The 26,451-nt window shown below is 35.3% G+C and overlaps 3 protein-coding genes across 4 annotated transcripts in view; 1 reads left to right on the top strand and 2 right to left on the bottom strand.

Moving 5' to 3' along the window:
• Positions 1–1,328: 1,328 nt before the first annotated feature.
• LOC306866135 (placenta-specific gene 8 protein-like) lies at positions 1,329–4,169 on the bottom strand (the record flags this gene model as incomplete). Its single annotated transcript, XM_079411186.1, has 3 exons — positions 1,329–1,433; positions 3,838–3,962; positions 4,085–4,169. The coding sequence occupies 3 exons, from the start codon at positions 4,167–4,169 to the stop codon at positions 1,329–1,331; spliced, it is 315 nt and encodes a 104-aa protein (XP_079267312.1).
• An 8,462-nt stretch (positions 4,170–12,631) lies between these two features.
• Positions 12,632–17,857, bottom strand: LOC306865358 (protein SREK1IP1-like). The gene is made up of 5 exons (XM_079409915.1): positions 17,729–17,857; positions 17,353–17,400; positions 13,888–14,043; positions 13,671–13,746; positions 12,632–13,281 (listed from the first exon to the last, which is right to left on the bottom strand). The coding sequence occupies exons 1-5, from the start codon at positions 17,739–17,741 to the stop codon at positions 13,098–13,100; spliced, it is 477 nt and encodes a 158-aa protein (XP_079266041.1). The 5' UTR covers positions 17,742–17,857; the 3' UTR covers positions 12,632–13,097.
• Positions 17,858–18,268: 411 nt separating this feature from the next.
• Positions 18,269–26,451, top strand: part of LOC306865457 (spliceosome-associated protein CWC27 homolog) — a 48,184-nt gene continuing 40,001 nt past the window's right edge. The window contains exons 1-7 of one of the 2 annotated variants that reach the window (XM_079410057.1): positions 18,269–18,468; positions 21,992–22,088; positions 22,216–22,328; positions 24,978–25,121; positions 25,309–25,368; positions 25,794–25,892; positions 25,978–26,075. In XM_079410057.1, the coding sequence (XP_079266183.1) occupies positions 18,427–18,468; positions 21,992–22,088; positions 22,216–22,328; positions 24,978–25,121; positions 25,309–25,368; positions 25,794–25,892; positions 25,978–26,075 (653 nt within the window). In that variant the 5' untranslated portion in view covers positions 18,269–18,426. The remainder of the gene's footprint in view (positions 18,469–21,991; positions 22,089–22,215; positions 22,329–24,977; positions 25,122–25,308; positions 25,369–25,793; positions 25,893–25,977; positions 26,076–26,451) is intronic. The other variant, XM_079410058.1, reaches the window with a different exon arrangement.

Here is a 26,451-nt window from a genome sequence, read left to right as displayed (position 1 = left end):
TTCAAGGGGACCCCAAAAAAAGTGACATGGGATTTGCTTATTGTGCAGTGGCTATTGGTTGAGTTGTTGGTGAACTGAAAGGTGAGTGTTTTTTTTTGTTGTTGTTGTTGTTGTTGTTTATTTTAACACCCTGATTGCATGATTTCTTTGTGTTTTGGATATTATTAGATTAATAATGACAAATTACACGATTAACGTTATTATATAAGATGGCTAACTTAATTTAATATCCTCAACTAAATATAATTTCAAGGTTAATGAAAATAAATTCGCAATGCTTCATTAATTGTTAAAACCAGGTCAAAATAAAAATGACAGTAAGAATAATATTTTAAAATGTATTCAGGCCCTTTTAGTAGGCTAATGAAAGAAAGGACATTTGCATGTGTTGTGAGGATTTGCAGCGCGTTTCTTAATTTGCATGTGTTGTGAGGATTTGCAGCGCATGTGCTGTCAAAATGATAAAGATGTTTTCTTGATTTGCTGGTGTTTTTTTCTATTTGCATGTGTTTTCTGAAGTTGCAGCGCATTGAGCTCTCTCGGCCACCGTAGAAATGCAATATGGAGAACATTGTCCTGGGCCTTGTGCTGAAGGGGGAGCAATGATGTTGCAAAAAGGGTTCAGACCTGTAATAAAAACAACGACAACAACTATAATTGTATTTTTTCCTAGCATGGGGAAACATGGAGCTCAATCATATCTCTTCAAAACGACAAGAGGCTATTCTTTTCTACATTTTTGTATTTTATTTGTTGCATTGCAAAGGCTTTATGAAACTTTACTCTAACTTTAAGGCATTTACAGACCATACAGGCTATTGCATGACAATAACATGATGCTACTGCATGCAATTGATGATGCTGCTGCAAATTATACAAATTAGTAATAAAAATAATACAAAATGCAACTATATTCTCCTAAGGACAGACTCTTAACTTACAGGCACACATAGTTTCACACCACAACCAACATTGCATAGTCTGATAAGGTAATCAATTTATCAATGTGATTTCTACATACACCTCTATTATAAAATGTATCTGGAAGCATGACAAAGAGCAATGCCCATTTTGAATAACATGATGGCTGTGGTACAAAAACTGTTATCAATCCGATGCTCATAACAGCCTGTTCTTTCATGAAGCCATAAAGTTGATTAGTTTAAAGTATTTGCATATATAATATGATTTTTGTTTAGTTTCAAAGGGCGATAATTAAGGACGAGATATAGTGTACTGAATATTGACTACAAGATTAAATTAACATAGAACAATTAACATTGAACAACTATGTTCAAGGCTTTTGTTCCTTGTAAGACAAAGTTTGCTTAGAATTGTCCAGTACGCTTGCTAATGTCAATGTCTCTCTTCAACTGGCAGGCTGCACAAGACATGCAGAAGTAACCGACACAAAAGTCATTACACATGGATCCCTAGAGAAAAAAGACAAAATATACATATTATTTAGTGGTAGATAGATAAAGATATATAAAAAAGTTTGCTTAATTGTACTAAATGTACACTTATACTTCAAATCTTAAAAGTATATTTAAAAAAAAAAACTGCAGATGATTTATTACAAATAAAAGACTACTTAAGTGTTCTTAGAGACACGCTTTCATGACGTGACACAACTTAAGTACACTTTTAAAAAGTGCACTATGTAGTAATATTACATTAATAGTTTTACTTTAAAGTTTAAATTGTTTTAATATTCTTTTGTTGTGCTTTAAATTGATATGTTGACTAACATACTAAAGCACATGAAAAGTACTTGTACTTTATATCAGTTACATTTAAAATTAATATATTTTATTTACATTACAAATATCTTTAAATACATGACATGCAAGTTTCTATTGAAATGTAGGTAATGCTTTATTTTAAGGTGTCCTTGTTACACGTTACATGTACTTACTATTATAATAACAATAAATTATGCATAATTACATGCAAGTAACCCTAAAAAAAACCTTAAAACTAACCCTAACCATAAAGTACATGTAGTTAATTAATATTACTCAGTACTTAAATGTATACTTATACACTGTAAAAAAAAAAAAAAAAAAAAATCGTAAAAATGTGTCAAATTTACAGTAAAAAACAGGCAGCTGTGGTTGCTGGAATTCTGCCGTAAAAAAACCGGTAACAACATTTTAGGTTTTATGGTTTTAACCTAAATTTACAGTTAAATACCGTAATTTCATAAACTGATATATAGGGATGGGCGGATTGATCCTAAAGTATCGATACTTTCGATACTGATGTTGTATCGAAAGGATCGATTCTCACATAAAAATAATTGATTCTAAAGTGCTTTTTTTACCACTAATTTTATTTATTAAGAAAATCGATGCATAAAATAAGCTTCTAAATGGAAAAATATACTATATTAGCGAACAATTGTGTTGGATAGAGCTATTTCTCCTGCTAGTTGGAACTCATGCAAATGCTGAAATACAGAACCAATCAATCACAGACAGCGTTTGCTGCTGATGCATGGCTCAGTCACAGTGCTTGTTCAAATAGAGCCGCGTTTCCCAAAAGCATCAGAAGCATAAGTAGATCCTAAGAAACCATTGCCACATTATTACATTACATTACATATCATTATTACTATATATGAAATTAATTCTGAAAAATGCATCACGATTTCTACACAAATATGAAGCAGCAATAATAATCAGACATGTTTCCTGAGCAGCAAATGATACTAGATTTATTTCTGAAGGATTATGTGACACTAAAGACTGGAATAATGATGCTAAAAAAAAAAATTATGCTAACGTTTCACCTTTAGGAGTACAGCATTCTGACAGCCTTTTAAAAAAAAAATAGCCATGGTTTTATTACAGTAACCACAGTTTACCACAGTATTTGTTGTAAAACTGTAGTAACCACAAATTTACCATGGTAATAATAATAATAATAATAATAATAATACATTGTAGTACTTACTGTATGTAACACCATGTTTATTTTTCAGGAGGTACCCTCAAAGGTGCACCTTTGTAACTTATCTATACCCTTAAAGCATGCATACTTGTGTGGTACTAATATGCTCCCTTTTAGGGGTATAGGTGTACCTTTGAGGTTACTGGCCCAGTAAAGGGCTAAAATACAATTTTAGTATGTTTCATTTCTGACAGTGTAAACAAACAAACAAAAAAGGCCTGTGAAATGTTTAAAAAAAAAACATGGCTTTAAAATCTAATATTAAGTGAGTATAATTACTGATTATATTCTTTTAATAATTAAAAAAATAATTTTAGTTTACAGGTATCGGTATCGACGATACTGGGCTTGAAAATATCGGTATCGGATCGAAAATAAAATAAGAGGTATTGCCCATCCCTACTGATATAATGTTAATATACCAACCTACTGAAGTACTGAAATCTGTTTTATACCTTTGAAATACTCATTAAACTGAAATATGCAATAAACATTAATTTAACAACATTAGATGTAACATACAACCCTAATAAACATAACTGATAAGAAGAAACAGTTATCAAAGAAAAAACATCAAATTCAAACAAAATTTTAAATGCAACGCAGGGAATTCTGTGAACGTCAGTTTACGGTCAATTTACCGTTAACCATTTAACAGGTTTTTACTGTAGCATTTTCACAGTTTTTACCGTTAAAATCACGGTCATTTTTTTACAGTGTATTGTAACAAGGACACCTTCAAATAAAGTGTAACCCAAATGTATATTTTATTTTAGCTTAAATGCTTGTCAGTACATTTGGTAGCATGCTTAAACTAAATAAAACAAAATTGAAGTAATTATGAAAATACAAAACTACTTAGATAGATAGATAGATACTAACCTGTATGTTGTATTTAGTCCTGTATACACTTCGGATCGGCATGCCTAAACCGCAGCAGCAGCACTCATTCATGTCGCTGGCAATCGAACAGCCCAAACAAGAGAGACAGAAATAGCCATAACAACCTAAAAAAAATATATGACTGATGTTAAAGTCACTTTAACAACATGTTCAAATACTTTAGACTTTATAGATTAGAATGTAGTAAGAGTGTATGTACGTGTTTAGTGCCATTGGAATCACTTACATACGCTTGTATCTTCACAGCAGCTCATTAAGCCTGTGTGAAAGTCTCTGGGAGCAAATGCAGCCGGCTGAGATGTGACCTCCATGGTCTAAGTAAAGAAATGTGAGGCATCAAGAACATTTATGCTGAAACTTTTTTCCCCAAAACTGCAAAATTGTTACAAACATATTTAGTTCATGTAAATTTTAAGTAGAGGATTAATTTATAGAACAAGTTCCCTAAAATGAGGTAATATTTAAGCGTACGTACCTTTGCCTGTTTTATCACTGAGTCAAGAAACTCCTCTACCCTCTGAAACTGGGATAGAATGTCTTTATATACAGTTGGGACATCACATATTCAGACACACCCTTCAAATATACAGTAAATGTCATAAAAACTTTATACTGACAGTTTTATTGTGGAAATATATATTGCACTTCCTTTAAGTTCAAAGTTCTAAATGGTTAAAAGCCACATGCAATGTTTCTGTCACACCTTCCAGTGATAAAATGTGCTGCCACATCAGCCATCCTTGTGAACCATTGCATTTACAAGGACAATGATACAACATATCATTGTAGTTAACCATACTGTAAAAAAATATTATTGCAATGTAAAATAACTTTCTATTTGAATATATATATATATTTATATTTATATTTATTTATATATAAAATTGATATATTATAAAAATATATATATTTTCAGCTTTATTACTCCAGTCTTTAGTGGCACATGATCTTTCAGAAATCATACTAATGATTTGCTTAATATTTTTTTGTGGAAACTGAGCAACAGTTTTCCTTATCAAAAGAGCAGCACACACACACACACACACACACACACACACACACACACACACACACACACACACACACACACACATGTTGGTTTTTGTGGTTTATGGGGACTCTCCATAGGCGTAATGGTTTTTATACTGAACAAACTGTGTGTGCTATTGCCCTACACCAACCCTACACCTAAACTTAGCCCTCACAGGAGACTTTGTGCATTTTTACAATTTCAAAATAACTTTTAGTTTATTTTTTAAATCCGTTTTACAAATGAGGACATCCCCAAAGGGAGGTTTTAGGAGATTTTGTCAGGTTTACCTCACTTTTGGGTACAAATTTGTCCCCAAAATATGGTTAAGTAGGTACACAAACACACACACACACACACACACACACACACACACACAGAGAGAGGTGGGTAGTAACTGATAACATGTAACCTGTATTCCGTAATCAGATTCCACAAAGTAAGTGCTTCTAATTACATTCAATTTTAAAATATGAAAAAAATTAAAATAAATTGAAAGGCCATACAGCATTTGACCATTGGACTTACAAAAATAATTTCAAGAAGTTAAGAAGTGTTTTCTCAACATTTCAACATTGCATCAACTACTGATGAAAACATTCATTTTTATTTGAATTATCACTCAGTATTTACAGGTAATGCAGGTATTGATATTGATAACATTTTTAATGCACTTTATGTTGTTAATAACAACAAATGTAATACAGTTTTTCTTTCTCTTTGTATTTTTATATCAATATGCTACAAGATTATCCTTTTCAAATTAATATGATAAAAAAGTTAGGGCAAAAGTAATCATAAAGTAGTCTGATTATATTATCTAAAATGCGTTTATTGCACAATAATGGAAATATCCTGTATATACGTCACAGTCAGACATGCCCCTGTGATGCCTGATTACTGGATTCAACCTGGCCCAGACTTTACTGGGTCAACAAATGTTTATAGCTTTACTCACTTACAGACAAATGAGGTCACAACAAACCAATTATAACACAGCTTTAGTATTTTTCTGTCTGATGTTAATATGTCTACATATGTTTTTGTTTTTAAATATTTAATACAAAAACTAATTCAGTGAATATTTATTAAAACATTTTGTGTTTCTCATCACTGTAAAATCAGATTATTGCTGGCAGCATTCCACATTCAGTAAGACAAAAGCAATGTTCATCATGACATTATCTCTGAAAAGGTTTCAAGGCCGGAATGACACTAATTGCCTAAACTATGTGTAGTACAGGTTACTGTATGAAATATCCCAACACTGACCATAAAAAGATGGGCAATTCACGTTAACATTTTTCAGTGTCATTGCTAATAAACAATATATTTAAATGCACACTTTCCCATGTGCAGCCCACATGGAAACAGGTGAGAGCAATAATGAAGATAACATATATATAAAGAGGATAAAGGGTCAACTGCCTGTTAAGTTTTTCAGGCAAAAATTTGAGATATGGATTTCTCCCCCTCTGTGAATGGATCTTGGAATCCCTAGAATGGTTTGTTCAAGGATCCTCTATAAACCCCTCATTTCCAAGAACCTACTCTGCTCCGATTGGTCACATGGTCCAGACTGTTGTCATTTGTCTACCGCTTACAGAGCATGCCGGAAAATAAACACCCATTACGATATCTAAATAACAGCATCAGAGAATTCCTCAGCACTGTATACACACTGATATGAACATGTAACGACAGCAGACATAGGCTAGCCAAGCACTTCCAAGAAATACCGATGTAATAACATTACAGTTTGTAAACCAAAATGTCACTCCTAACTTTGTCATTAATCAAGGTAATAAGAATGAAATTCAATCTGCATTAATCGCCACAGTTTTAGGTAATAGTTGGCCCACAGCTGATTTGCAGAAGAATTTCCATGAGTTAGCCAGCAGAGGGCTACAGCTGTGCACAACACAAGATTCATGAGTAACCTGCCTGATTTGCTTCAGGTGTTCTATGTTCCTAACAAATACCAATAAACTCGATTTAGTGACTAGCAGTATGGACATTATATAATGTTTCCTCTATCTGTTTAAAAAAGGTTAGAGAGAAATATACTGCACCATGGTTGAATAGTCATTCTCATGCACTTGAGAGCAACTTGTGACCTTTTGATAAATTGAGAAGGTTTTAAGAATGGCGTGAAAGGATAGTATGTCTAGTGCAGGGGTTTCAAACTCAGTTCCTGGAGGGCCGCAGCCCTGCAGAGTTTTGTTCCAACCCTGCTACAACACACAAAGCATGTAGTTTTCAAATAAGCCTGAAGACTTGATTAGCTGGATCAGGTGGGTTTAATTAGGGTTGCATCTAAACTCTGCAGGGCTCCGGCCCTCCAGGAACTGAGTTTGATACCCCTGCTGTAGGGCTACTGTCCTGCAGAGTTTCTGCAGAGTCTTCCAGCACTATAAACACTCCTGAAGCAGCTAATCAACGTCTTCAGGATTAGAACATCCCAGGCAGGTGTTTCTGGAGCTGGTTGGAGCTACACTCTGCAGGACAGTTTGACATGTGGTCTAGTGTAATCATTAGGCTTCACACAAGTACTACTAATACAGAATTTTCTAACAATGGACACCACGCAGAGAGACCTGCAGACCAAAAGCAAAGTGAATATTCGCATTATCGCTCTAGATTACTCACGGTATGTTTTTTCTTCGCATTATCGCTCCAGATTACTCATGGTATGTGTTTTCGTGTCACTTGCACAAATAAAAACGTTGCGTAATGCTCTTCTCCATTTTCTGATACAGACGTGTCAAACGGGATGTGTCAAGTAGCTCTTTGCTAACTGGATTGCGCAACATGGCAACATGCAAGACGCAATTGAGGCCCAATTTATGTCATTCGAGTATTCAGTATGGAAGGCCAAATGGTTCAAAAACATGTACATTTGAACATGTGAACAACATGTAAAATACGTGTACGCGTTGTTTGCACATAAAACATTTACGCATTAAATATGCTCAAACAACACACATGCGTATTCTACGTGTGGTTGAGGTGTTTTTGAACAATTTAGCTTCCATAGGTAACGGTGTCTCTGATCTCTACAGGCAGTTCTTTTGATCTCAGGGTTTGGTCTTTGCGCTAATATGCATTTTCAGCTGTTAGACATTTTATTAAGACGTGTGCCTTTCCAAATCATACCCATTCAATTGAATTTGCAGCAGGTTAATGTCACTCAAAGTGTGGTAACATTTACAAGCAAAATGAATGCTCCTGAGCTAAATTTCAACTGTTCCAGATAAGGGTATGATTACTTATGCAATGGACACAATGCATTTTTAATAAATTTACAAATATGTTAAAAACCTGTTAGTTGCTTTGTCATTATGATGTATAGAGTGTAGATTGATGTGGAAAAAAGTAATTTAAAGCAGTTTAACATAAGGCTGCAACATAACAAAATGTGAAAAAAAATTAAGGGGTTTGAATACTTTCGCAAGGCACTGTATATGTGTTGTAGTTTACATTTGAATGTTGGTGGCCACAGGCCAAAACTTATCTGTGACCGTTAGACATTTGTTTGTGTTAGTCCACCAAGATCCAATCAAAATGTAGCAAACCTTTCTCCAGTGTTGCAGTCTTAGAGGAGCCCCATCATAAACGGGGCCCTAGAATATGCTGTTCACTAAAACTACCTATAGATAGGCTCTAAAAGCTGCCAGATGCCATTACTGAAAAAACAGCTCCCTGTAACAGAGGAGCCTTAATATTATTAACTTCTTATCTCTAGGTCACCTCCTGAGGACCTAGAGATTTACAGTCACATTTTACAGTCACCTTTAATTTCAAAACAACAGCTAGACAGAATTAACAAAGTAAATGTGTGTTGGAAGTGTGTGTACACATCCATCCTACAATGGTAAAAATCCGGCCGCTCCCACGATAGTTGATTGACAAGACCATGTTACCTTAGACCCGCCCTGAGTGAGCTGAGAGCTGTCCGCCATTGTGTCGACTCCAGTGCAGGGGAAGACAAGATGTCTCTGATTAAGCGATTGAGGTGTTTTGTTGTTGGATGTAATAATGGACATAGCAGTCGTCATTTACTCCTGACATCTGAGCCGCTGAAGATGCAGAGGATTAACATTACTTTCATCTGCCTAAATGCGCCTATGTTCACGCGAATCATTCGTGATCCAGCCTCACATACAGAAGAAGTGAAGGTTTTTTATGAATTTTTGCAAATCGCCTTTCCTAATATATGCTAGTTAGCAAGTTTTACGGCTGAAGTTTACATTCTGCTTGTAATCCCACAGATGAGAGGGGCGGGGCCAGCAGAGCTCATTAGCATTTAAAGCAACATGGACTAGAATCGCTTGCTAAAAACAGAGCTGATTTTTACAGGTTAAAATGGTGTTTTTTACACTATCATTGAGAAATTTTAACCAAAATATGTTATGGCACTTTTCCACTGCGTGATACGACTCGGCTCGGCTCAGTTCGGCTCGGTTTGTGTTTCCACTGCAGTTTAGTACCGATTATTTACATGTTGTTACAGTTGCACCACCTCTATTGCCGTGACTCCTGAAAAACGTTTTAATTCTGCGTTGCTCCATCAAGCTCTCGCTGGATCTGCTCTTCGGCTATCAACAAGAGGAACATCTGTACTTCCTCAACAGACAACGAAACAGCCATTTTTGGTTGTTAAAAGAAAGTTGCGTTCGTTCAAAACAGTTGGGTTCGATCCTTCACTGGCTGTGCTGAATTAAATCTAGCGGGACTGTTGTGTCTCGTGCTGCAAGTTCAATGACGCAGGCAGAGACGATTTTCTCCGGCCAATCAGTGATCAGCAGCGTTTACACGTCATGTTTTGGTAACGGTACGGCTCGCTTGGAACCTCGGCCGAGGTGGTACTAAAAAATGTACCAGGTACTGTACCCAGTTTGCCGTACTGAACCGTACCGTGCCGTACCATTCAGTGGAAAAGCGCCATTATAGACTTTTGATGAAGACCCTAAAAAATCATATCAACTTGTGGAAAATGCTCATCCGAAGACCTATGTCATGTTTCACAACCAACAGACCACACAGACAATATACTAACACATAATCAGCAAAGTGAATCTTTTCTGAGCAACTTTATTTGATAACATGTATGTGGAAGCATTTTGGGTGAAATAAACCCTCCAAACTTACTGAATGGAAACTGCAATGTTTTGAACTTATGAAACGTATGATAGCAAAGACATTTTCATTAAATTTCAAATGATTAACTTCAACTTCCAATAACATTTAATTCCCTTAGAGCAATACGTAAGGACTCGCCATCCTTTTTCACTTCTCATGGTTTCAGTGTTCCAGTACTCTTCCTTATTTTGAGGTCTCTCTTCATTTGGCAGGCTGCACAGCCTAAGCAGCAGTACGCGACCATCCAGTCATTACACATGGATCCCTGGAGATGCAAATTAAACAAAACTGTAAATAATAGGCCCTATCTATGTATTTATGTTTAGATAGATAGGTAGATAGGTCGGTAGGTTGGTAGGCAGATAGATACTGACTGGTATGTTGTATTTAGTCCTGTATACACTTCGGATCGGCATGCCTAAACCGCATAAGCAGCACTCATTCATGTCGCTGGCAATGGTGCAGCCCAAACAAGGAAGACAGAAGAGGCCACAACAACCTAAAAAAATAAATGATCGATTTAAAAGTAAATCCAATCAGCAGGATAGATTTACTTACAATATGGGTAACACTTTAGAATACTGATCCTTTGTTAATGCATAACTACACAGGAACAAGTGTCTAATTCACTATTAACATTGTAGTAACTACCATTAAATAACAAGAAACTATGATTATTGATTTAGTAAGTAATAGCGCTCAGTTGAAACTGGTAATTCACTATTAGCTAATCAATATATTTTTTTTATATATCCTGGAGAACTACTAAGAACTACTGTATACAGTTTCATAATTAATGTGAATTATGCATAACGTATAATTAATTCTAAAATGAAGATCATGGTAACCCACTATTAATGACTCAAGAATTATCAAATTCTTCTAAAGGAACTACTAATTATTTGGATCAGTATTATAAAGTGAAGATCACGGTAACCCACTAGTAATGATTTAAGTGTTACCAAATCTAGCCAAATTAATTACTAACCAAAACCTTACAAAAACCTTAAAAGCTTACAATGATTTCAGTCGTTACTAGGGAGTTATCACGATCTTCACTTTAGAATACTGATCCAAATAATTAGTAATTACTTCTGAAGAATTTGGTAATACTTGAGTCATTACTAGTGGGTTAACATGGCCTTTACTTTAGAATTAATTATACATTATGTATTATTCATTATTAATTATGAACCTGTATACAGTAGTTCTTAGTAGTTATTAGGGAGGTATGAAAAAAATAATAGTTACTGATTAGCTAATAAGGAACTACCACATTCTACTAAGCACTATTACTTACTAATTCATTAATCAGAGTTACTTATTAGTTACTAATAGAGTGCTAATATTGCATTATTCATGTGTCCTTGTGTAGTTATTCATTAATGATGGAACAGTATTCTAAAGTGTTACCACAATATGTTGTTACTATATCACTTACATACACCCATGTCGAGTGAAAGTCTCGGGCTTCAAATGCATCAGGTTGTGATGTGACCTCCATGATCTATGACAGGTAAGAAGGTATAGAGATAAGAAGTTAATAATATTAAGGCTCCTCTGTTACAGGGAGCTGTTTTTTTCAGTAATGGCATCTGGCAGCTTTTTCTATAGGTTCAAAGTCTAGTAAGGCTAATGATTATGAATAGCCACAAATATATTTTTCCAAGAATTTGCTGCTAGTTTGCTATTTGCTGCCACACCTCCCATGTCTGTCAAACTATTTGACAATGTGTATATATATATATTGAATTTTGAAGCTTCAAAATGATAATTAGCTATTGTAGAATAGTATTCTAAACGTGACAAAAACTACTCCCCAATAAGACTATATAAGGTTATTTAAATTAGGCTATGTCTCTAATTAATTAAAAATATGTGACATCTGACATGGATTTTGTTTGCTCAGCAGTTTGAGACTCAGAATTGATTTATTGCTAGCTGAGTAAAACACTGTTGTCATAAATATAGTAACTACCTGCCTTTTTATGACTTTTAAAGATTCAGAGTACATATAACCATAAGAGACTCACTGCTATTAGGTGTCTATTTATACCTGACTGTACTGATGACATTAAGGACAATTAAATCATTTAAATTAAACAATTAATAAAGAAAAAATTAACAGATATATATGCGTGTGTGTATAAATTATGTGGTGTATGTTATTTATCTGACTTTTTTCGTCAGCACTATCTCAGGACATTTACTTTTATTAAAGAGGTTTGTTCAAGTCATTTTCTTTATCAATTGCAGTTGAAATAAATAAAGTTATCAGGAATCCATGGATGGGAATAGATTTTCCCACTAGAAAATCAGCAAACTTATTCCAGAACTGAAGGAGTTACTATGGAAGAGAGCTCTGTCATCTGTGTACATGGGTCAGTTCTTTCTTCTCCCTGACAAAGTCTAAGTGGCTGGACTCAGATCTTGGGCAACCACATCCGCTCCACCCTCAGAGTCAGAAGGACAATAAAGCATTTAAACTTAAAGGAAAATATGAATGTGAGCAATTTAGACAAACTTTTTCATCTCTACTCATCTGCTGTTTGGGTTATATATATCACTTTTAGATATGAGCATAACTACATACTGGGAGATAACAGGAAAATATGACAATACATTTTATTATTCATTGGATTTCGTGCCATTCTACAGTCTGATGTTTTTGTACAATGACTGCTAAATTGTAAATAAAGCTGCCAGGCCACCATTCACATTTTTTTTCATGCTTGTCTATTTATTGAAAGAGTTAAAAACAATTGCCTATGACACTCTATTGTAGAATAAACAAACATGTCATTTTTTGTGTCAATAGTTCTAATAAAGTATTATAAAAACACAAGCTTGGTAAAAGTATTCATATGAAGGATTGTGGGTTGTTGTGTGTTTGTACGATCACAAAAAATTAAAATTAAATACGTCACAAAAGGACCATCACTCCAACTCTCAGACGTACACAAAATGTATTTCTAAAGTATAAAGGTGTTATGTACAAATGGCTCTGGCAGAAGGTATTTTATAGTTATTTTCCGGATTGTTTTTGCTGTGATTCTGTGGTCCTGCTTCAGTCCGTGTCTGATGAGCCAGTAGAGCTGTCAGATGAGGAAGAGTCTGTGTCTTTCTTTTTGTGTTTTTTCTTGTGTGTCTTTTCTTTCTCTCTTTTCTCCTTTTTCCCTTTTTTTTTGTGGCTCTTGTGCTTTTTCTTCTTCTTGCTCACTTCTTCATCATCATCACTTGATGAATAAGACCTGAGGGTGTGAAATCATATGAATATCAGATCAAACAGGGCAGTAATGACACCTAAAATATACAAAAAAGTCATATCAACATTTTAAAACAACATTGAAATGAAGGTGCATATTTATGAAAGACTAGAAGAGCCACTATAAAATTGATTTATTCATTCATTCTATAATATCTTTATTGGACTTTTCTACTTGGAATAACAAGTGCACACATAACAAGCCCATATTTATCAATTTGAGAAAATAAAACAATTACAAAAAACCTGTTTGTAGTTAATCATAATAAAAATGTTGATATATCATTTTGAATGCAATATTTAAAGCATTTACAAATCGTTTTTAATACTTATGTTAAGCAAGTGAAAAAGTGCTATGATTGATCACACGTGTACCTCTTTTTGGCATTTCGATGGGATCGGTCTTTGCTTTTCTTTGTATGTTTTTCTTTTCTGGAGTCTTCATGAGAACCTGTGTTTCAGTGACAAATGATCATTATCAACAATATTCTCACTCAGTTAAAACATTTATAATATATGTATGCACAAAAAGCAGGAAGACCTCAGACAGAAGTAGAAACAAAGCATTTCAAGTCTGTAAAGATGAAAGAACCTTTTGAATGGCTGCTGCCGAAGATCTTCTCTTTACTGACAGCTTCCTGTTCCTCTTCTTCACTCTCCTCAGTGCTGGTGCTGCTCACATCCAAAACAATGTCCTTCCTCGGATCCACACAAACAAAATTATGACATTCAAAAGTCAAATGACCAGCTAAAGAAAACAATGGATGATGAAAAAGAGAGAAAGAATCAATATCACATGGATGAAAAGCAATGATAGATACATATAGAAAAAAGACAGACAGATAGACAGACAGACAGATAGATAATGCTTTGATTTACAGATAATGGACAATGATAATTTTTGACAGATAATGGACAATGCTTTGGCAATACTGTGCAAGTCATGCCAATAAAGCTCATTTGAAAATGTGAAAATTTAAATAGATAAGAAGAAACAGATACAGACAGAGAGACAGATAAAGAAGAAACAGATACAGACAGACAGACAGATAAAGAAGAAACAGATACAGACAGACAGAGACAGATAAAGAAGAAACAGATACAGACAGACAGACAGATAAAGAAGAAACAGATACAGACAGACAGAGACAGATAAAGAAGAAACAGATACAGACAGACAAAGAAGAAACAGATACAGACAGACAGAGACAGATAAAGAAGAAACAGATACAGACAGACAGACAGAGACAGATAAAGAAGAAACAGATACAGACAGACAGACAGATAAAGAAGAAACAGATACAGACAGACAGACAGACAGACAAAGAAGAAACAGATACAGACAGACAGACAGATAAAGAAGAAACAGATACAGACAGACAGACAGATAAAGAACAAACAGATACAGACAGACAGACAGATAAAGAAGAAACAGATACAGACAGACAGAGACAGATAAAGAAGAAACAGATACAGACAGACAGACAGAGACAGATAAAGAAGAAACAGATACAGACAGACAGACAGATAAAGAAGAAACAGATACAGACAGACAGACAGATAAAGAAGAAACAGATACAGACAGACAGAGACAGATAAAGAAGAAACAGATACAGACAGACAGACAGATAAAGAAGAAACAGATACAGACAGACAGACAGACAGATAAAGAAACAGATACAGACAGACAGATAAAGAAGAAACAGATACAGACAGACAGAGACAGATAAAGAAGAAACAGATACAGACAGACAGATAAAGAAGAAACAGATACAGATACAGACAGATAAAGAAGAAACAGATACAGACAGACAGACAGATAAAGAAGAAACAGATACAGACAGACAGACAGATAAAGAAGAAACAGATACAGACAGACAGACAGACAGACAGATAAAGAAGAAACAGATACAGACAGACAGACAGACAGATAAAGAAGAAACAGATACAGACAGATAGACAGATAAAGAAGAAACAGATACAGACAGACAGACAGATAAAGAAGAAACAGATACAGACAGACAGACAGATAAAGAAGAAACAGATACAGACAGACAGAGACAGATAAAGAAGAAACAGATACAGACAGACAGACAGATAAAGAAGAAACAGATACAGACAGACAGAGACAGATAAAGAAGAAACAGATACAGACAGACAGACAGATAAAGAAGAAACAGATACAGACAGACAGACAGACAGATAAAGAAGAAACAGATACAGACAGACAGATAAAGAAGAAACAGATACAGACAGACAGACAGATAAAGAAGAAACAGATACAGACAGACAGACAGATAAAGAAGAAACAGATACAGACAGACAGACAGACAGATAAAGAAACAGATACAGACAGACAGACAGATAAAGAAGAAACAGATACAGACAGACAGACAGATAAAGAAGAAACAGATACAGACAGACAGACAGACAGATAAAGAAGAAACAGATACAGACAGACAGACAGATAAAGAAGAAACAGATACAGACAGACAGACAGATAAAGAAGAAACAGATACAGACAGACAGACAGATAAAGAAGAAACAGATACAGACAGACAGAGACAGATAAAGAAGAAACAGATACAGACAGACAGAGACAGATAAAGAAGAAACAGATACAGACAGACAGATAAAGAAGAAACAGATACAGACAGACAGACAGACAGATAAAGAAGAAACAGATACAGACAGACAGACAGATAAAGAAGAAACAGATACAGACAGACAGACAGATAAAGAAGAAACAGATACAGACAGACAGACAGATAAAGAAGAAACAGATACAGACAGACAGAGACAGATAAAGAAGAAACAGATACAGACAGACAGATAAAGAAGAAACAGATACAGACAGACAGACAGATAAAGAAGAAACAGATACAGACAGACAGACAGACAGATAAAGAAACAGATACAGACAGACAGACAGATAAAGAAGAAACAGATACAGACAGACAGACAGATAAAGAAGAAACAGATACAGACAGACAGACAGACAGATAAAGAAGAAACAGATACAGACAGACAGACAGATAAAGAAGAAACAGATACAGACAGACAGACAGACAGATAAAGAAGAAACAGATACAGACAGACAGACAGATAAAGAAGAAACAGATACAGACAGACAGATAAAGAAGAAACAGATACAGACAGACAGACAGATAGATAAAGAAGAAACAGATACAGACAGACAGACAGATAGATAAAGAAGAAACAGATACAGACAGACAGACAGATAGATAAAGAAGAAACAGATACAGACAGACAGATAGACAGACAGAAACAGATACAGACAGACAGACAGATAGATAAAGAAGAAACAGATACAGACAGACAGATAGACAGACAGAAACAGATACAGACAGACAGACAGATAAAGAAGAAACAGATACAGACAGACAGAGACAGATAAAGAAGAAACAGATACAGACAGACAGACAGACAGATAAAGAAGAAACAGATACAGACAGACAGACAGACAGATAAAGAAGAAACAGATACAGACAGACAGACAGATAAAGAAGAAACAGATACAGACAGACAGATAAAGAAGAAACAGATACAGACAGACAGACAGATAAAGAAGAAACAGATACAGACAGACAGACAGATAAAGAAGAAACAGATACAGACAGACAAAGAAGAAACAGATACAGACAGACAGACAGATAAAGAAGAAACAGATACAGACAGACAGACAGATAGATAAAGAAGAAACAGATACAGACAGACAGACAGATAGATAAAGAAGAAACAGATACAGACAGACAGATAGACAGACAGAAACAGATACAGACAGACAGACAGATAGATAAAGAAGAAACAGATACAGACAGACAGATAGACAGACAGAAACAGATACAGACAGACAGACAGATAGATAAAGAAGAAACAGATACAGACAGACAGATAGACAGACAGAAACAGATACAGACAGACAGATAGACAGACAGAAACAGATATGGACAGAAGGGAAGAAAAAACAAACCCCAGATAAATAGACAGACAACAGATAAACTAAAAACAAAACAAACATGATCGTCACACTCACGATATCCACATCTTTTGCAGCCTGCTCTGATGTTGTCTTTGTTTGGACCTGTTAGAAAAACACATTCAGTATCGCTTTAGGACGTGAATTCGTGACCACGTTTAACAAAACCAACCACTAGCTGCAAGAAAACGTGTTTGAGTTGAATCCAGATCTAAAAAGACTTCAGAATTTACCTCAGCATTTATAAAACATCGCGCAGCTTGCATTACACCAAACATTGCTGACATAATATCTTACAAATCGGCTAACAGTTACCTACAACTAAGAGTATCTGAAACCTGAATCTGAGACTGATGTGTTGTTGAGGAGCGAAGAGACTAATACTAGAACATTCATTCAGCAAAACAACACATGAAACTCTGCAAACGCATACCTGGGTCAGCCATGATATACTTAAAAATCTCAATTATAAAAGAGCAAAACAAAACAAAATTACTGGTTTGTTTTTGCTCCGCCGGTTTTCAAAACCTGAAACCGATCCGTTTGATAAAAGACTCCGACTGGAAACATGGAGGAGACCGTGGTTCCGCTTACAGACCTGTTCAAGAGAGAGATAACAACCAAACAGCACAATGGTGTAACGAGGACAGACCTTTAAGAGCGCTTTATAAATTATATATATAAATGAAAATCTGCTCCGGTTTTTTTTATATATATATATATAAAGAAATCTGTGTAATCACAAGCGGTTGTGATTGGTCCATCTTCACCAGCGCGGAGAAAAGTAACATGTTCCACATGACAACACTTCCGATGCCTGAATTACACTTGTATATTCAGATTTTATATATTTAAAATCACACATTGAAGATAGGACAACGCTTATTATCCTTCATTTGAATTCTACATCTTCTGACAGGATAAATGAATATTTCCCCTATTATTCTCCGTTACGGTAGAGGGCGATAATGCCGAGTAAACGCTACTCTCCGGCGGCATGGCATGATTGTAAACATCACATAAGAAAATACTTTCTGTTTGTTGCACGTGCTTATTATGTTCTTCTAATATCTGCGTATAATTTGTACTTTTGTTATCAACCAGCTTTGAGGGAAATAATACGCGTTAAAGATGAGCAACATATATATTCAAGAGCCACCCTCGAATGGAAAGGTGAGTTTCAACAATATTTCAGACTTATATATTCATGGAAAATAATGAAATGTAATGTTCAGCAGATGATATATTCTACTCCATTCTTCGTCTAATTTTTATTTATTTTAGTTATCATGCAGCATTATTCGTTTTTATTAAAACAACTAATTTTTGTGTTATTGGCCGTGTAAAGCCTGATATTAAATAATAGTTTTTTTTAAAAGGAACAGTTCGTATACGACACACACACACACACACACACACATACACATACACATACACACACATACTGAATTCTGATAGCTTGTCATGTCAATCAATGAGATCTTTATAAGAGTAAAACTGACAACTTGCATGCAGTTATATAAATCAGTTATAATCACTCTGTATCTCACAGTAATAGGGCTGAGTAAGGTGATATTTAAATGCCTAGTCTTATAATCAAACATGGTTCCTACAGGGTTTGGAAAAGTATGGAGAAAAGAAAGTAGAGTATGGAAAAATATTTGTGTTTCCAGACTTGTGCCCCTATCTAGTTTTTTAATAATAGAAAATTAAGAATATAATGGAAGTAAAGTGATTCTTTAGTGATCGTCGAATGATTTTACTGTGCACTTTTTCAATATGCAAAATGCAGGTTATAAGCGTTTTGGGTTTAGCACCATATTGCATTGCCTCAAGGATCTTTGCAAAAAAAAAAAAAAAACTTAGCATGTAGGACAATGCACACAGAGCCATCAGCCCATTTCGCTGTGTGGTTTCTTGGCCGCCACAGAGGCCTTGATATATGGGATATTGCCCCAATGAAAGCCAAATCTTAAACATTTTTTACAGTACCAGTCTTTTTTATAGACCCTTGAACTTGGCAAATTTTATGCCATCAGCCCATTTCGTGTCATAGTTTCTCCACAGCCACAGAGGATGTGTTAAATTGAAAATTAGGCCTTGATATTAGGGGTACTACCGTAAAGAAAAGCTAAATTTTGAGCAGGTAGATCTCTGGTAATTCATGTGCATCCATGCTATCGTTTTATTCATAGTAAGATGGCAGTGATGCGCAAAGGAAGTAGGTTATATAAAACTAGAAACTAATGCGTTAGCATGCAAAACATTTTTTGTTTATTATTTTTTATTTTAGGGATTTTATTTATTATTTATTTTATACTTATTTATTTGTTTATTTATTATTTCTTATTTTAAGAAAATCTATGAAAAACAAAATACAAATATTTACAGATGACTGTACTATATACCAAATATAAAGCTGAAAATAATGCTGTATGAATCATTTCAGTTAAATATGATCTGAAAATCTACCGAGAGGTTTGGAAATTTGAGTCTGCAAAAGTATGGAATTTTGAAATGAAAAATCTGTAGGAACCCTGACCAAAGCTCTGCAGTTTTTAGGGGGCAAAACTTTTAATGCAATGCAATAAATGATGCCTGAGCAAATAAACACTCACATTTTAACATGATTTTTCTTAAAAAAATATTGAATGGCTAATCAAGGAAACCTAAGTTGCTTCAGTCCATTAAGGGTTTATGTTGAAAATCTGTAACGCTAATAAAGTTATTCTCGTGTTTACTTCACAAAAATCAGTAAAGATTTCACAGCAAAAAACACATGAGCCATGACCTTAAGGTGGACATTTTTATAATTATACTAAAATGCTGCCTTATAAATTATCAATCAGATGACATAAAGCATTTAGTAGATTGTGAACCAGTATTTTTTTAAGCAAAGATTTTTTTTAAATTTTTTTTTAGAATTTTAATTTAGAGTTAGTCAGATGAATTTAGTATAGCCTAATACATCCCGAATTCCGGAAATGTTGGGACAGTTTTTAAATTTGAATAAAATGAAAACTAAAAGACTTTCAAGTCACATGAGCCAATATTGTATTCACAATAGAACATAGAGAACATAACAAATGTTTAAACTGAGAAATTTTACACTTTTATACACTAAATGAGCTCATTTCAAATTTGATGCCAGCTACAGGTCTCAAAAAAGTTGGCACGGGGCCAACAAAGGGCTGAAAAAGCAAGGCATTTTGAAAAGATTCAGCTGGGAGAACATCTAGCAACTAATTAAGTTAATTGACATCAGGGGGATAAAAGGCATGTCTTAGAGAGGCAGAGTCTCTCAGAAGTAAAGCTGGGCAGATGCTCTCCAATCTGTGAAAGAGTGTGTAAAAAGATTGTGGAATACTTAAAAAACAACGCTCCTCAACATCAGATTGCAAAGGCTTTGCAAATATCATCATCTACAGTGCATAACATCATCAAAAGTTTCAGAGAAACTGGAGAAATAAGGGACAAGGCCAAAGACCTCTGTTGGATGCCGGTGGTCTTCGGGCCCTCAGACGACACTGCATTCTGTCATTGACATTACTAAATGGGCTCAGGAATACTTCCAGAAACCACTGTCGGTAAACACAATCCGCCGTGCCATCTGCAGATGCCAACTAAAGCTCTATCGTGCAAAAAGGAAGCCATATGTGAACATGGACCAGAAGCGCCATCGTGTCCTGTGGGCCGAGGCTCATTTAAAATGGACTGTTTCAAAGTGGAAAAGTGTTCTATGGTCAGACGAGTCCAAATGTGACATTCTTGTTGGAAATCACGGACGCCGTGTACTCCGGATTAAAGAGGAAGGAGACTTTCCAGTGTGTCATCAGCGTTCAGTTCAAAAGTCAGCATCTCTGATGGTATGGGGGTGCATTAGTGCATACGATATGGGCAGCTTGCATGTTTTGGAAGGCACAATGAATGCTGAAAGGTGTATATAAAGCTTTTAGAGCAACATATGCTCCCCTCCAGACGGCATGTATTTCAGCAGGACAATGCAAAACCACATACTGCAGCTATTACAACAGCATGGCTTCGTAGTAGAAGAGTCCGGGTGCTGAATTGGCCTGCATGGTCCAGATCTTTCACCTATAGAGAACGTTTGGTGCATCATTAAACAAAAAATGCGTCAAAGACGACCACAAACTCTTCAGCAGCTGGAAACCTATATCAGGCAGGAATGGGACCAAATTCCAACACCAAAACTCCAGAAACTCATAACCTCGATGCCCAGCCGTCTTCAAACTGTTTTGAAAAGAAGAGAAGAGGAGATGCTACACCTGGTAAACATGCCCCATCCCAGCTATTTTGAGACCTGTAGCAGGCATCAAATTTGAAATGAGCTCATTTTGTGCATAAAATTGTAAAATTTCTCAGTTTAAACATCTATGTTATCTATGTTCTATTGTGAATAAAATATTGGCTCATGTGATTTGAAATTCTTTTAGTTTTCCTTTTATTCAAATTTAAAAAACATCCTAACCTTTCCAGAATTTGAGTTGTAATTTAGAGGCCTTAGTTAGAAATGTGCTTCTCAAATATAATGCAGTAGGTTTTATTGGGTAATTTGAGCTGTTTTTGCTATGTATATTTCTTTGTTTCCTATGTTTTTCAAATGTCACTGTAAAAGCCTTCTTAAAGCACAAAAACCATTGTATCTGTATAATGACAAACTGTTATTTTCTCATAGGTCTTGCTGAAGACCACTGCAGGTGATATTGATATAGAGCTCTGGTCTAAGGAAGCTCCCAAGGCATGTAGAAACTTCACTCAGCTCTGTATGGAGGGTAGGTGGCGTCATACTTTAAGATTTGCAGACATTAAATGCAAACAAGACAAGGCACTTGTCATGATGCCGTGTTTTTAAATGAAAATCTTGATTAGTCATCATAAATATTTACCTCTGTTTTGCAGGTTACTATGATGGCACAGTTTTTCATCGTGTGGTGCCAGAATTCATAGTTCAAGGAGGTGATCCGACAGGCACTGGGATGGGTGGGGAGTCCATCTATGGTCGCCCTTTCAAGGTTGCTTTTGCTTTTGTTATTTACGAGATTAAGTGGATGTGCAATTAGGGGTGTGCGATATATATAGTCTGCGATAATATTGTAATTGTCGTTTTAACAATGTGCGATTTGATAGAGTATTTTGCAAAAACCTTTCAAAACACCCCTACAAGAGCGCATGCTTGCATCACGTGAAGTCTAGACTAGTGCGGATATGCGTTTGGAGTGCTTTCTTTCACTGCATGATTCAGTCTATTAAAATACAATTGGAATGATCACAAAATTCAAGATATGGGGACAGAAAATGCATACTGGTGGTGGACGAGGAGATACCCCCCTTACTATGTAAAGCACTTTGAGTGCCTAGAAAAGCGCTATATAAATGTAACAAATTATTATTATAATGTATATATTTATATTATTTCATATAGTTAATATCACACAAAGAGTGCCATTTTTTCTCCAAAAATGGCCATGATTACAAACGTAATATTGATTTTACAATCAATATTTACAACAGTTTATAAATGTTTTTTTTTACAACAGTTCAAAAAACAAGAAGTTAATTTTGAGACTTATGTTTTAGGCACCATGTTGCCTGTTTTTGCGCTATTTCGACAACAAAAATAATTCCAAATTGAGGCTGTTTTGCGTCTCTGAGCAACATGACGGTGTTTTGTTTCTGAATGAATGAACTGTTTTAAGGCAGGGTAAGCGATTTCTGGAAGCCAATGTTGATATTTGAAATCACCAAAACAAACACGCCCCTACCCCAAAAGGGTCTCGCACCTATTTTGATAGCTCCGCCCCACATATATGTAGCCTTCGCAACCCAGGCAACGATTAGTTCTGTGAAACATAAACCGCTTTTCCACCGAAATTACCTCCAATTGTTTTTTTCCCCCCGACCTGTTGCTGTCTGCGTTTCCATCGCAGCCTAAACTACCGAGAAGATTAGGCAAATAGTCTGGTGACTTAACGTTAGGTCTGTGCACGTTTCTCAATACCAAGAATGCAAATTTCGGACTTGCATCCTCGGTAGTTCGGACTTCACGAGTTAGACTCAGGAGTGTGAGCTCCCACGGAGGAACGACGCAAGTCCGCTAATTCTACAAAGAGCAGCATACTTGATAACGTCAGTCAGCTCGGCTTGGCTGCTGCAATCTTACTCACTGTATTTACAGACGAAATACATCAAACATCACTGCCTCTTTTCATTTTCATTTAAACATAGCCTATTAATAGCCGCAGAAATATAGTTCAGTGAACGTACATATATTACAATGAAATTAAATATTATATCAAACATTGCCTATTTTCATTTTAACAGATTAATAGAACAATAGTATAAAGACTGAAGATTACCTGTTAGATTTATCCAAAATGAATTATATCTTATGTTTAACCACTACAGAGACATCAGAGCCAGCAGAAAATGTCAGAAGGACTAGCCGAGGTTATGCTCCTCTCTTCGTGATACATGAGCACTGAGCGTCCGGTGATCGCGTGGAGCTATGTCTCCGAAATCAGCGAAGCACATTTTCAAATAGGCGCTATGAATAAACCGCAGATTTGAGTTTTAAACGACTACATTCTCGCCTGAAATACACGTGTCCAGTGTAGGCAGGCTTTAGCTGTTGCGGTGCGTCTAGTGTAGACACGGTGTTACTCACGTATCAAGAAGAACCAAAGCAACCTCGGCATCCGATCGCAGGCCTTCCGCTCCTTGAGTTCTCTCCAGCGCTGGAAATCTGATCCGATATTTACACGGGTCCTACTTCGTCTTATCGTTCCGCCGACGTTTTCCTCTTTTGTTTTTTATCCACCATCTCTAGCTTTCTGTCGCTCGGCTCGGCTGTCAACTGAATGCTTTCTCCTCCACATCATGAGTAGACCCTTACTGCTGATTGGCTACAGATTGGCCAGTTTTCTAAAACGTTTTTGAAAAATCGCTTACCCTGCCTTTAAATGACTCGGTTCATTCGCAATGACTCCCTTATTAACTGACTTGCTGCCACATACTGACAGTTTTAATTTCACATTTAAAGTATCTTTTTATTATTAAAATAATTGCAAATAACAGTATTCAAAGTTTTATGTTTAATATATCAAAACATTATTTATGCATGTGTAATCGCAGGTTAAATGCATTCATGTCCTGCATTAAACAGTGTGTAAAGACATCTAAATGCCACTTCAGATGCAGCTTCTGTGTTTCCTCTGCATTGCAAAGATGAATTTTATTGACACTGATTTCATTTGCCTGGTAATTAACAGCCCAAATGTCTTGTTATTCTAATTCGCCGATTAAATGTAAAAATTTGACTGAAAAGATAAAGCATACTTTTAGAAAATGGCTTTTTAAAGGTCAAAATACATATAAAGGTAAAAATCTATTTAAACCTATTGAAAAAGATTAATTTCTATCACTGCTGTGAACTGTGAACTTCTGGAGTCAGCTGTCCACAGCAGTCCTTAAGATATCAGCACAATAACACACTCAGCAAAATATCATCATAAATATCATTATTGATAAAATCCCAGAAAATATTGAGATGTTATTTTTTGTCAATATCGCACACCCCTATGTGCAATCTGCATATGTACAAGTGTTCAGGAAAGCATGATTGTAAAGGCTATTGTATTTTACTGTTTGGTTTTTCAATGCAGGATGAATTTCACTCCAGATTGCGCTTCAATCGGAGAGGTTTGGTTGCTATGGCAAACGCAGGACCTCATGATAATGGGAGCCAGTTCTTCTTTACTCTTGGACGGGCTGATGAACTCAACAACAAACACACCATTTTTGGAAAGGTGAAGAAGATTTAATGACCCATTCAAAGGGATGGTTTCCTAAAAATGAGAATAGGCCAGGATTTTCCGCAAAATAAACAAAACAAAACAAAAAAAAAAGTTTTTTTTTCAGTAAGGATGCATTAAATTGATTAGGATTGGCATTAAAAAGATTTCAATTTTTTTTTTTCTTTTTTCTGTTCATTAGGGAATCCTGAAAAAAGTATCCCCGATTCCAGAAAAATATGAAGCAGCACAACTGTTTTCAGTATTGATAATAATCAGAAATGTTTCTTGAGCATCAAATCAGCATAATATAATGATTTCTGAAGGATCATGTGACTGAAGACTGGAGGAATGATGCTGAAAATTCAGCTTTGATCACAGAAATAAATTACATTTTACAATAAATGTAAATACAAAACCATTATTTCAGATTTTAATAATATTTAACAATATTACTGTATATTTCATTAGATAAATTCAGCTTTTGGTGAGCATAAGATCTAAAAAAATCTTACTGGCCCCGAACTTTTAGTGTACAGTAAAATAAATGTAATTTCTTTGTGTGAACTATTTCTATAAGTCGTACTCATTTATCCAACAATGTTGATCAGCATATGTTGCTGTTTTTGTTTATTATTTTGTTTGTTTCATTCATTTCACAATTTGTCTGTTGCGCTTTGCCTGCAGGTCACAGGAGATACGGTGTATAATATAATCAGGTTAGCAGAGGTGGAGTGTGACCGTGATGAACGGCCGCTCAACCCGCACAAAATTCGATCCGCAGAGGTTTGTTCAGTCCCCTCATGTACTGGATTTACCGTTTTGATTTCATTGACCTTTGTTTTCATATGGAGTCATTGGTTTTGTGCAGGTCTTACATTCTCCATTTGATGACATCGTTCCCCGTGAAATTAAGGTTAAAAAAGAGAAAAACAAAGAAGGGAAGAAATCACAGTCCAAAGCAACAAAGTATGACACACGTACACTCTTAAACTTTATTCATTTCTTTCATTTCTTTTGGTACCAGCAGCAAAGACAACATGACACAAGCATTCACAATGCGTTTAATGTCGTTTAACTAGTTCTTAACCTTTTTGACTCAAACGCGACATTTGAAGGCCATATAAGCTATGATATTTTTTATATTTCTGCTGTAATTATGACAATAGCTGCTTGTTTTCAACAGAAAGTTAGAGTTGATGTATATAAAGCATTTATATATAAATCAATTACATAAAGTGAATTTAATCTTGATTCCTTTTATGATTTCAGTAGTTGCAAGAATTGTATGTACTTTAAGAAAAACATGCTTCTTAAAATCAACAGTACATCCAGTATTATTATA

This window comes from Barbus barbus (genome assembly GCF_936440315.1).
Source record: "Barbus barbus genome assembly, chromosome: 47".
NCBI classification, from domain to species: Eukaryota; Metazoa; Chordata; class Actinopteri; order Cypriniformes; family Cyprinidae; genus Barbus; species Barbus barbus.
The sequence above is the reverse complement of the archived record's forward strand: the minus strand, read 5'-3'. Positions and strand labels throughout refer to the sequence as shown.